At 40.2% G+C, this 12,263-nt stretch overlaps 1 protein-coding gene across 4 annotated transcripts in view; it reads left to right on the top strand.

Moving 5' to 3' along the window:
* The window catches only part of SGPP1 (sphingosine-1-phosphate phosphatase 1), a 38,993-nt gene extending 27,091 nt beyond the window's left edge, over positions 1 to 11,902 (top strand). For all 4 annotated transcript variants that reach the window (XM_083736356.1, XM_083736354.1, XM_083736353.1 and 1 more), the window contains exons 3-4: positions 5,553 to 5,642; positions 7,995 to 11,902. In XM_083736356.1, coding sequence (XP_083592482.1) covers positions 5,553 to 5,642; positions 7,995 to 8,546 — 642 coding nt within the window. In that variant the 3' untranslated portion in view covers positions 8,547 to 11,902. The remainder of the gene's footprint in view (positions 1 to 5,552; positions 5,643 to 7,994) is intronic.
* Positions 11,903 to 12,263: the final 361 nt, after the last annotated feature.

The raw sequence follows: 12,263 nt of genomic DNA, 5'->3' as shown, positions 1-12,263 counted from the left end.
ACATCAGTATGTGTACTGCACTAGGTAGCAGAGATGTCACTACCCTTTTTATATAATTCCTACTTTTTATGGTTGCAACATCATGAAACAAACAAAGCCGCAGTATGCCCAAAACAGGAAAAAAATAGCCCCCTGAACTTAATACTAATAAAGATCCATACTACTGTACAGACCAAAATGCAAATACTAGCTGCATTACACAGACTCACTTCTAGATCGGTGGAGGCCAACATTTTTAGTAAGTGTGCCAGAAATGAAATCTAAAGTAAGCAGTAGCAAAGTTTGGCTGCACACTACAAGTGCATATCTCAAGCCTGGAATGGTTTTGTGTCCAATCTACTGAACCAGTGAGCAGTAGCAGTACAATTTTGGGTGAGGCAGGTAGGAATGTGGAGTTGACTTTATTCCAGAGCCAAGTCTCTGCTCTTTTCCAGGAGTGGCAGGACACCTTGTGCTGCTTATGATAACCACACTACAAAGAGTCTACTACTGTTATGTCAGGAGGTTCTAGCTTCCTAGTGCCATTGTGAGGGCATTCTTGTGCAGAGAATGGGCAGGAAGGCAATGTTGAGCCACTTCATCATACCTTCCCTGCAAATGTCTTCCCTATAAATTTTGACCTGTATTTTTACTGCAGCCTGGGACTTGAAATAGGCTCTGGTTTAGGAAACACGGCAGGGGGACAATAAGAGCAGATGATTCCTTTCCACACCAGCCAATTCTCCCTTGCAGGTGCCCTCCAGATTCACTTCACCGCAGCAGACATAGGCAGGGGAGCCTGTACAGCTGAAGTAACATCTAATTCTTTCCTTGGGTATCCCTTGTTCTCCTCATGAAATTTCAGCTTCCAGGGCTCCCTGGTTTAAACAATGGCATGAAAACCACGTGAACATTGCAATACACTGTCAGAACTGCAGTTTCTTTTTCAAATTCATCTTTAGAGAAATGGCTTCTGTAGAAACTGAAGCTGTGGGGAACTGGCAAATACTGTTTATGTGACAGAGGAAATTAAATGATGAATGAAATGAAACCAAGGCTTGGAAACATGCCACACGTTCTGTGACAGCTTCCCTTTTGAGGCTTTGCAGTGCACCGTAGCAAACATTATTCAGCGTTAGAAGGGTGTTGTATGCATCCAGTCTTGTACAGTGCAGCATCTACAATATTGTGGCTAACAAAAGCATTTGTGGCTCTTTGTGGGATATAATGTAATAGAGTTTGAGGACATGCAACATATATATTCTTTTTAAGTTTGGCTCAGGGCCCCTTGTTTTACAGCACTTGATAATAGACATCAGTGAAAACTGTTCCCTAAATAGCTTGGAAGAATTTGGTATTTTTGTTCTTCCTCTGTACCATAGACATCAACTTGGCAAAATAGCGTGGTTGGATAAAATCATAAAGATCGGATATTATTGCAGGAAAGGTTTGATATTATTGCAGCAAAAACAAAGCACAGGACAACAGATGTTCCAGGAGATGTCCTGACTACAATTTACTTATATTGACTTATTTTTGAAAACCTCCTTGTTGGTCCATAGCATTTGCTGCTATCCTATTTGCAAGCCCCATGTAACACAGCAGTATAGGATTAGGCTGTTGTAGTTTTTCTCCTTGCAACATGTGTAGTTACGGTGTAAGAAGTCTAAGAAAACTTAGGGTAACATTCACAGAATCATAGAATTGTAGAATTGGAAATGACCCCAAGGGCCATCTAGTCCAGCCCCCTGCATTGCAGGAATCTCAACTAGATCACACATGACAGATGGCCATCCAACCTCTGCTTAAAAGTCTCCAAGGAAGGAGAGTCCACAACCTTCCAAGGGAGTCCATTCCACTGTCGTTCAGCTCTTGCTGTCAGAAAGTTCTTCCTGATGTTCAGTCGGAATCTCCTTTCTTGTAACTTGAAGCCATTGCCCTTTTCTATATGAAAACCTTTTAGGTTCAGTCTCTGTTAGCTCTGGTTCCTGTGCTTTTCATTAGCCATTGTTTACAGTTCAGTACTGCATGGGCAGTGTCTGTCTCCCCCACTCAAGTGAGATAAGGTGGTTATAATTTCATTAGCGTAGTGGATAGTGTGCCTTAGTCTTCTGATAATCTGGCTTCAGAAAATCTTGTTAACAGGCAATAGGAAAGCAGATAAGGTAGGCAAGAAGAATAAATGTTTACAGGACTTTGTCTTATTGTTCCCTTGGCTATTTTTTTTCCTGGAATGCAATCTTTGTTTAAAGAAGCAAATATTTAAAAAAAACAGTTTGCTGATATATAATGCATATGGGGAAGAGGTTAGTGTTAACTGCTGTAATAAATCTCATGATAAAAACTTTATAGGTCCAATTTAGACATAATCCTTCTTAATTAACAAGCCATAGTCTTGTGATTCGGGGAGCTCTGTGGATTTGACTTTTATCTCAGGTTTGTGCATTTGTGCTCCCCTCTTCTTGCAGTAGCATTTACTAATGTGCTGTGTTGTTGCCCTGTTGTAAACAGCTGCTAAACATACTATTAAATTAGCTTTTAATCCTGGTTTTAACCTCTTGCAAACAAAAGTACGGCATAGTTCATCTTGATCAAGAATGGGAAGGTGAATATATGGGGCAAGGTAGATGGAAATCAGTGATTTGAGTTTTAAATTGGCTCTGTTATTTAAAGGGATTTTTAAAATTAAAAATTGTAAATGCTAAACATACCCTAATGATAATTAATATTAAATGTGGATCTAAGCGTGTTAGTCCTACTGTGTACCTCCAAAGTGGTTGACCAGAGACATTGGGCAGGTTCACACAACACTCTAAACCAAACCTTGGTTTACTGTGAGTACACAAGTGAACATGGGAAGGAGCTTCCAGGTGCAGGTGCTTTGCTACTCCCTGGAATGAGGTTTGACTTGCCATGTGGTCCTAGTTGGGACTCACGATGACTCTCTTCTCACTAATCATGAGCCGTGGGCAAGAACAAGCAATCCACTAGGTGCATCGGTATGAGAGGGCTGTGATCAGTGGATCCCACCCCACCCCCCAATGAAGGGTAAAGGGTTTTGTAGGAAATCTCCTCTTTGGTGACCTGGGAAGGTTGATGAAACACAGCACCCTTTGCACTGCAGCTGATCTCCAAACCACAGCTTGCAGTCTGTAAGCTGAGTCACGTACTGCTGCTATTTGGACTTTACCCAAAGACAGAGGTAGTAATTGAAACTGTTGCCAAGTAACACTTAATTTGTTTCATATATTTTGCCCACCACCTGATTTCTGGATAGTAAATTTGAAAAATGTATACACGCTACTTGTTTTCATTTCGAAATAGCCAGTTACAGTACTGCTGTCCTAAAAGCCATTTCTCACTGAGTTCTGTATTGAACAGAGAAGCAAGTGTGCATTTGTTTTACCTCCAATTAACATCTACAAAGCTGTGTGTAAAGGAAAGAGCATTTTCTCTTTAGCTGGTGTCTTATAGAGAAGACATGCCCACTATAAATTTGTTACAGGTGTGCTGATTGGGGGCCAGTATTGGATGGCAAGCCCAATTTGCCTGCTTAATGGGTAAAAGGGCTCTGGATTATGCCAATAACATAAATACTTGAGGCAAGTTGGAGCTCTCTTTTTGTGATTACTTTGCAGTGAGCAATGCTGAAAAGTTTGATTAATTTTATTTCTGCTGAGTGTATATTCACAGCAGTTTCCATAATTTCATTCATACTGGGCATATTACTTATCTTGTTAAAAAATGTATAATATTTAGTTGTTTCTGGCAATGTTAAATATTCTTGAAAAGAGTGACTCTAAGCAGATGCTAAATCTAAATGAGTATCTTGCACTCATTTTTTGTGGAAGATTGATGCAAACAGAGTATGTAATTAAAATCACTCCTGCTGCTCGTGATGATGCAACTTTGGGCTATAGCTACACCATTCATTTTTATAGAAGTGCATCCCTCCTGCAAACTGTCGCTAGTATAATCTAATAGATGCCATGGGAGTAATGTTGAAGTTCATAGTAAAACTGGATTCTTATCCGTACTAACTTGTAAATAATTTGCTATGCTGTGCTATTGAATTTTATTACATATGTGATAAAAGTAAAAATAAAAAAGTTGATTAACGTGTTTGACCTCTTCCTAATCTTTTATATTACCTTTAATTTTGATTGCTTTATGCTTTCGTGAGTAGGATAAACACAAACCAACACTGCGTTCTGTTCACCTGTTACCATCTGTAAATAATTTCTGCTTGAAAGGTCACAGGAAATCTCAAAGAAGGATTCGTTATGTTCCTTTCCTTAAAATATAGCTTTGCCAATTTAGCTGAAAGAATACAATTTGTTATCCACAACCGTTTTATTCTCTGCCAGGAGTAGCAAAAACATGTGCACTTACATATTTTGTTGTGGATATTATAGGAAGCAGGTGAAAATTCTTACTTTACTTCTGCTTGTATTTTTTTTTTTTAATGACTTTTGTATCCTAGGGTTATGTTTTATTCATGCACCTGCACTGATAAGCAAGTCAAAGCTTCATGCTGTGTTAGGAGATTTGGACTTTGATTGTTTTCCACATCAGAGCCAGACATTGCTTCATAATCTAGCCCAGTGGAAATAAAATGCTGCTACTAGAAATATAGCCCTTTCTTCTTGAGATGCCCAAATCATGTAACTTTACCTTTCCAGGACCTACCATATTTTTCGCTCTATAAGACGCACCAGACCATAAGATACACCTAGTTTTTGGAGGAGGAAAACAAGAAAAAAAATATTCTGAATCCCAGAAGCCAGAACAACAAGAGGGATTGTTGCGCAGTGAAAACTTGCTGTTCTGGTTTCTGGGATAGCTGCGCAGCCTGCATTCGCTCCATAAGACGCACAAACATCCCCCCCCCCTTTTTAGGAAGAAAAAAGTGAGTCTTACAGAGCAAACAATACGGTAATTTGGCTGGTGCCCTCACTTAGCTTTTAGGTATCCGAGGAAGTCTGTCCTGCTTTTTCATGCTGCAGTTCCTTTTAAATAAATGTGGCCCTTTTCAAAGTGCCATTTGCCATTTACACAATGACTGGAATTTCTAGCTGATAATATGTGTGGTATTCTTGTATCTTACTGTTCTTAATGTAAAAACAAAAAAAATTCCTTCCAGTAGCACCTTAAAGACCTGGAAGGAATTTCCTACTGGAAGGAATTTTTTTTGTTTTGACTATGGCAGACCAACACGGCTACCTATCTGTAACTGTTCTTAATGTAATTTGCATTGAAGCTATTCCTTCAGTAAGCAGGCTTTACATATTTTAAATAAATGTTCCATCAAAATGACTTTATGATAACAGTCTTTTAAATACCTAATTGTATTTTTGTGGATATGAATGTGGATATGTTTTTAGTTTATTGCTAGTTTTAATTTTCTGAATTTTTAAAATGGATTTAACTAATAATGTTATTGTTTTGTTCTTTTTTGTAAACTGCTTTAAGGCTTTTTTTGTTCTGTTTTTTAAAATCAAGCAATATATTTTATGAAATTACGCAAGTAAATAAATAACACTCCAATGTCATCTCCCTTTTCCTCTCCTCAGTATCCTTTGGCATATGGGCTGGTTCTTGCCATCTGCTGGTGTTCTCTGGTTTGTTTTAGCCGAATATATATGGGGATGCATTCAATTCTGGTAAGATAAAGTTATGTCATTCATTCACACACACACACACACACACACACACACACACACACACACTTTAATGCAAGTGGTGTTTTAGGTTTTATCCTTCTGATGTGTTATTTTTAGAATGTATACACTTCCTTACTTCCTTTCATTTCAGTAAGAGTGCACATACTTTGAGCTGAGATGTGGGCCTCATTTGCAGTTCCAAGTGATCAAATTTGACTTCTGTTTCTTGGAAGACCTAATTAAATTTCCAAGTATCATTAAAATAATATTATAGAAACAAAGCATGTAAAATGTCCTGCTTAAAACAGGGATCAGCCACAGAAGGAACTTGAATAGGTCTGACTCCTGAAAGGATGCGAAGAGCCTTCAGATTTTGGGGGCAAGGGCCCTCAGATTTGCCAGCAGGGCTGCTTTAAGGACTATGAGTCCTTGTCCTGCTATTCCTGCTTGCTTAGAGTGTTACTCCAGCAACACTAGCAGTTGACATGGGCTTTAGTCAGTGAGCATGTTGAGACATAATGCTAAATCATGAATGGAGGTCATGTGAATGAGCTTGGCCAAGCCTCGGGCTCATGTACAGTACTCCCTTCTTCTTTACTTGCATCTGCAACAGGAACTAAACATATGCATTTTTCAGCCATCTTTCTGAAGAGCCGAAAAAGGCTGTATGGGGGGGCGGGCGTGTTGAGTGGAAGCACCATGTTTTAGACAACACACTTTTAAAGTACAACTTCCTTCTGGCACAGCAAAATAATCCCTTTTAAGTTAGGCCAGGCTACTTCTGTTGCAGATCTTAGATAAAAAGAGGAAAGATTCCCAAACCGCGAACGTTTTTTCAGCTTGCGTGTCTGTGTATGAGCAGCACATCTTGTCCATACATCTCCTTCCTCTCTTTGATCTGCCATCCACACAGTCTGAGTACTTGGCAGCTGTTCTCTAGGGTTCTGCATTTCTTCTGCCACTTCCCTTTTCTCCATTTGATATCTGGGGCTCTTGCTGATTTCCTTCCATAAACAAATAAAACCCACCCACACTTGGTGCAACTCCTTGAACAGAATTGAGCAAAAATTTGTACTCCGATAATATAAGCATGAGGGACATGGGTGGTGCTGTGGGTTAAACCACAGAGCCTAGGACTTGCCAATCAGAAGGTCGGCGGTTCGAATCCCCGTGACGGGGTGAGCTCCTGTTGCTTGGTCCCTGCTCCTGCCAACTTAGCAGTTCGAAAGCACGTCAAAGTGCAAGTAGATAAATAGGTACCGCTCTGGGGGGAAGGTAAACGGTGTTTCCGTGCGCTGCGCTGGTTCGCCAGAAGCGGCTTAGTCACACTGGCCACATGACCTGGAAGCTGTATGCCTGCTCCCTCAGCCAATAAAGCGAGATGAGCACCGCAACCCCAGAGTTGGTCATGACTGGACCTAACGGTCAGGGGTCCCTTTACCTTTAATGTAAGCATGAGCAAATGAGGACGTTGAAAAAGTTTATCTAAAAACCTAATAAACCAGATTTGGGATTCTGCATTCTAACTAGAGAATCCTCCTCCTCCTTCGTGGGGACCTTTTTTCAGCATAAGGGCAACCTTTCAAAGACCAGAGACAAAAGTGAGTAGAGCAACTAATGTTAATTTTATCTCTGTACAGTAGGCTGGCTTGCACACTAACTCACATAGAATCATAGAATTGCAGAGTTGAAAGGAGTCATCTATTCCAACCCCCTGCAATGTAGGGATCTTTTGCCCAACGTGGTCCTCGAACCCACAACCTTGAGATTAAGAGTCGCATAATCTACCAACTTTAGCTATCCGAGTTGCCTACCCCTCCCTGTCTTTTCATCCAGACACACGAGAGGCATTATCAAAGTACAAGGATACATTCCAGCCAGGCAAAAATACTGGAAGCAAGGCCGGGGTGGCGTGTGACCTGGGGAGAATTCAGAAGACTAAGACTAGCCCTCCTGGGCTAGAGGTTGCCACTCCTAATTTGTATAGGCAGTACCTTTTCAAAGACATGAAAATGCTGTTGTCCACCTGTTGCACAGGGACAACAACTGCCATACTGGCCAGTCTCCTCTGTTTCTGTATCTGGATGTATCTGCTAGCACCGAAAGCTTTCCCTCCAGAAAAGCAGCCAGCAGTTCTGTGCTAGAGGTGCATTTAGGATGAACAGCATCACTGCAACCTTGGGTGGTGATTGTGGCATTGCTGAAGCGTTGCCCCCTTCTTTCTTGTACCCATGTTGCTTTGCTGTACTAAGACATTCTGGGGGGAGGGAAGTTTGAAAACACCTGTCCTATGAAACCACCATATTGTTAAAATAGTATTAATCTGTTCTCTCCCCCCCCCCTTTATAACAGGATGTTATTGCTGGATTCTTTTACGCTCTTCTCATCTTAGCTGTCTTCCTTCCACTTGTGGACTTAGTTGACAGCTTCAACTTAACCTGCACGTATGCGCCCCTAATTATCATCAGTCTCCATCTTGCCTTGGGGATTTTCTCCTTCACTCTTGACACTTGGAGCACCTCGCGAGGAGACACTGCTCAGATCCTGGGCTGCGGTGCCGGCGTTGCGTGTGGCTCTCATGTTATCTACATGCTGAACATGACACCGGATCCTTTGCCAGAGATGCTTCCCTTACTGCCTCCCTCCCTCACCGTGACTCTCTTTGGAAAAGCCATGTTGCGGTTGCTGATTGGAGTGGTGATTCTGTTGCTCACAAAGTGGGGCATGAAGAAGGTCACCATCCCACTGGCCTGTAAAATCTTCCGCATCCCTTGTGACGATATTCGGCAGGCGCGGCAACGCATGGAGGTGGAGCTGCCTTATCGCTACTGCACCTATGGAATGGTGGGGTTTGCGCTAACTTTCTTGATTCCCTGCCTGTTTCAGGTAATGGGTCTGTCCTGATGCTGGTGTTTTTTCCATGGCATGGGAAGGGAGGCGAACAGCGGACATTGTGAGAGAAGGTTCACCGTTTGAGAAACACAGAGATGCGCTGCCTCTGCTGAAATAGTACGGGCAAGCAAAGAGGGCTCCAGTCTTCAATCATAGAGTTAAGAGACCTAGAAGCTTCAGGTCCCTGAGAAATGCCATGTCTAGTCTTACTGTTGTAACAAAATGTAAGCTCTGTTTGTATGTGTATGCATATATACTGTCGATGCCTCAAACTTATAAACGTACCTCTCTCTTTATTTGGACATGTATAAAACTGGTTATGTTTCTAGTTGATCCAAAAGTTTGATTTGTGGTCAGTTCAAGCCATTTCATACTAAGTTATTTGTTTCTTCGGACCACAAACTGCTCTGGTGGAAAAGCTTGTTACCTCAGCACTTCCAAATGTTTTGCGTAGGAAGGAAGCTGTTCTAATGGACCAAAATTTTAATGAGAGAACCTGGTATTTAAGAATCTTTTCCATATTCTAAAACATCGTTAATTTGTCAATACAAACCAGTTACATTTAGGTACTGTAGCCTTTTTTCTTTTTTTCTTTTTGCTTGATAATTGTGCCTTTCTGTTGCTAAATTAAAAAGCACCATATACTGTGATGTATATATAAAAAAGCCCACAACTATTTTAAATTTTTACTGAATTAGGCAGATATTTTAAAATGTAACTAGCCACATAACTAATGAAAATAAAGATTTATCTTCTGTATTAAAAGTTTGAAAACCAATTGAGCTGAAATTTACATTGGTGTTCGCTAGCTGTGAACCTGATGCTTACTTGCTTTTTATAGGTATTTTTAAAGTGCCGTGTATGCTGTTGGAAGAACATATATTTTTCTGCTGTCTTAATTTATAATATAGTTATGCTATATCCAAAAGAGAGAGAGAGTGCTGAAAATTACAAATTCGAACCATGTGTATGTTAGCGCCAAACAATTAATTCCACATCATTTTCTTCAGACTCATTTCAGATTGATCAGTCTTCTTAATGCTGGCTTTGGAAGAAACCTGTCCAAAACTTGCATATTATCAGTTAACTCTTGTTTTCCAAAAGTATTAGATAGCTGCACTACAGTGTCAAGAGTGATCACTTAAATGTGGCTGACTCTTCTGTGGAAGTTGGGTGCTTCATTATGGACGTTTTGTCTAAAGTTGCGTTGCCCAATAGAGTTGGCACGCCGAGTAGAACTATGGCAGGCTATTCTTCTGGCAACTTATTGGCAGCAAGGCCTTCTGATTTGGCTTGCTCTCTCAAGGTCCTCTGGAGACAAGCCTGATACGCAATGCTTGGAGCTGCACGGAGGAAGACTGGGGAGAAGAGCGTGTTTGCTGTCTCACAGACTAAGGTGGATTTGCGTGAGCTAATAACTCATGAACACTGAAGCACTTTTAACTTGTTTATAGTGTGTACATTTAATATATGGGGGAAGAAGTGTGATGACAGCAAGCCCAGCCTCAACCTATCTGTGCAGTTCTTATGCACGTACAAACTATGCATTAATAAAATTACAGTAGCAGACCTCAACAACAATGCACTTATCTCTTGGTGACATCATCCTTTTGCTGTTCATAAAAGAAGTCGGAGCACTGAATTATTTCCCTGTGACATTAATTTCATTTTGGCGCTGTGATTTTTTTTAAAAATAAACTTCGCTTCGCAGTCCACACCTGTTAAACAACAATAGGTCATTTCCATCTTGACTACAATATGTGTTCTAACTTCCAGTTAACACAAAAAATTGCAGGTAGCTGTGTTGGTCCATTAGAAAACACCATCATACAGTAATACTTTTGTTTGGGACCAGGCCAAAATGTTTCACAATATTGTGAGCAAGGTTTTGTGCTCTCCAAAAACTCTTTCTCAGTCTGGATGTTACACAAATCCAGGGTGGGAGAAAAAGTTTGGGCATGAGATTGCCTAAAGACTGCAGCTTATAACATTCTTAAGATGGAACACGGGCTGAGTTATGTAGCAGACATGATTTAGCCTCACTGGGTAGCAGATGGATTGCAGGAATTCTCCAGGCTCCTGGGACATGGAAGCAATCGTGGCAATTCCCCACTTCAGAAGATCGATAACTCTGTTCTGAACCTTAATTTCAGACAAAGCATAGATGTTTTGCAGTCTTCCTGCAATGTCTATACAGAACCTTTAGCTTGAGAGAAGGAAAGCATTAACTGTCTTTTGCTCTGATTCCTTTGCAGACGAGAATTTGAAACAGGATCCTTTATTATGAATGCAAATTCTGTTTTATGAAAGACACTGTCTTTCTCTATCGTAGCTGCTGTAATTACTGGATTATATTCTGATATGCCCATTTGGAGATTGCTCCAAATGTACCGTACGTTACGATGAGGACCTGTTACAAATGGCCAAAATACTGATCTGGATTCAAAGAAGTTATTCAACTAGTTTCATGAGCCTGAGAAGTTATAATTTGATGGATGATCCATCAGCCGTTTGACGTGAAATGGGGCCAGATGCTCAGTGCCCAAATCTCCATAGGACTAATGCAAGCTCTTTGCGTGAACCTAAGCAGCTCTTTGAATCCTGACCACTGATAGTTTGTAAACCACTAATTTATCATTTTAAATCGCTGCTGTTGGGGAATATTCACTGGTACTGCTGCACTTTTAAAATCATTTGCTGCATTCCTATCCACACAATGGGACTTCTGAGTAAATCTGCATAGAATTGCACACTTCATATAGTTATTTGCTGAATGTGCGTTGGAAGAAAACATTCAGTACCGTAATTGTACAATTCTCTACTTCACTTGACAGTTCCCAGCAATCAGCTGAGCAACAGATAAGCATTTGCTTGCATCCTTGAATACTGCATTTAATCTTAAATGAAAGCACATCAGTGAGGGAAAATAATGTTTATAAACATCTTTTTTTGTTACAGTCGCATTGACTTTTCTCCAATAAATAATGTTAATGTAAGTACAGTAGTTGAAAGGGCTAAACAGGGAAGGACTGTTGCAAGTAAAATGCTTGCATCGGGGGGATTAATTTTTCATGCTGTTTTAACAATTTAATGCAGAAAGAAATGGTTTTGCAGAAAGAGCTCATTTAATTGTGCATATCCTAGTGTGCAAATCATGTTCTCCAAAGTTTAAAAAGCATGCACTGTAGTATATTCTACTGTTACTCTGTATATTTTTTTACACTGCCTGTAGTTCTCTTGAAATGAAATATCGCGTCCAAATTTTAAATTTAGTCTGTATTATTATTCTGTTTAAGTTGGACTTGAAAGCACTAAACACAGATCACAAATCCATCTATATGATTTCAAAATAAAATGAAGTTCCAGAATCTGTTTTTTTTAACTGCCTGGCTGTGTCCCAGTTTCAGTGGAGAGTGTAACAGAAAGGCACTCAGCTAAGCTTTCTAATGAAAAAATATCATGTGATCTGCAACCCAGTTCTGTGGTTATTACTATTCCCCCCTCCCCAAAGTTTCATTTATAAAATTCCCTTTGAAAGCTTCTGTTGAATAATACATAAATGAATAAGGTTAATTGCTTATATAATAAATATTGGCAGTATTAAAACATATAACAACAACAACATTCAGCTTTAAAAAGTGGCAGGACAGTTCACACATGCTACTTTGTCTGCTTAAAACATCAAGAGTATGTGGCAGCCAAGCTTCCTGGAGAGATTTTCTTTCCCAG

This window comes from Podarcis gaigeae, assembly GCF_964106915.1.
Source record: "Podarcis gaigeae genome assembly, chromosome: 1".
In the NCBI taxonomy this organism is placed as follows: domain Eukaryota; kingdom Metazoa; phylum Chordata; class Lepidosauria; order Squamata; family Lacertidae; genus Podarcis; species Podarcis gaigeae.
Note: the sequence above shows the minus strand (reverse complement) of the source record. Positions and strands in the feature narration are given on the sequence as shown.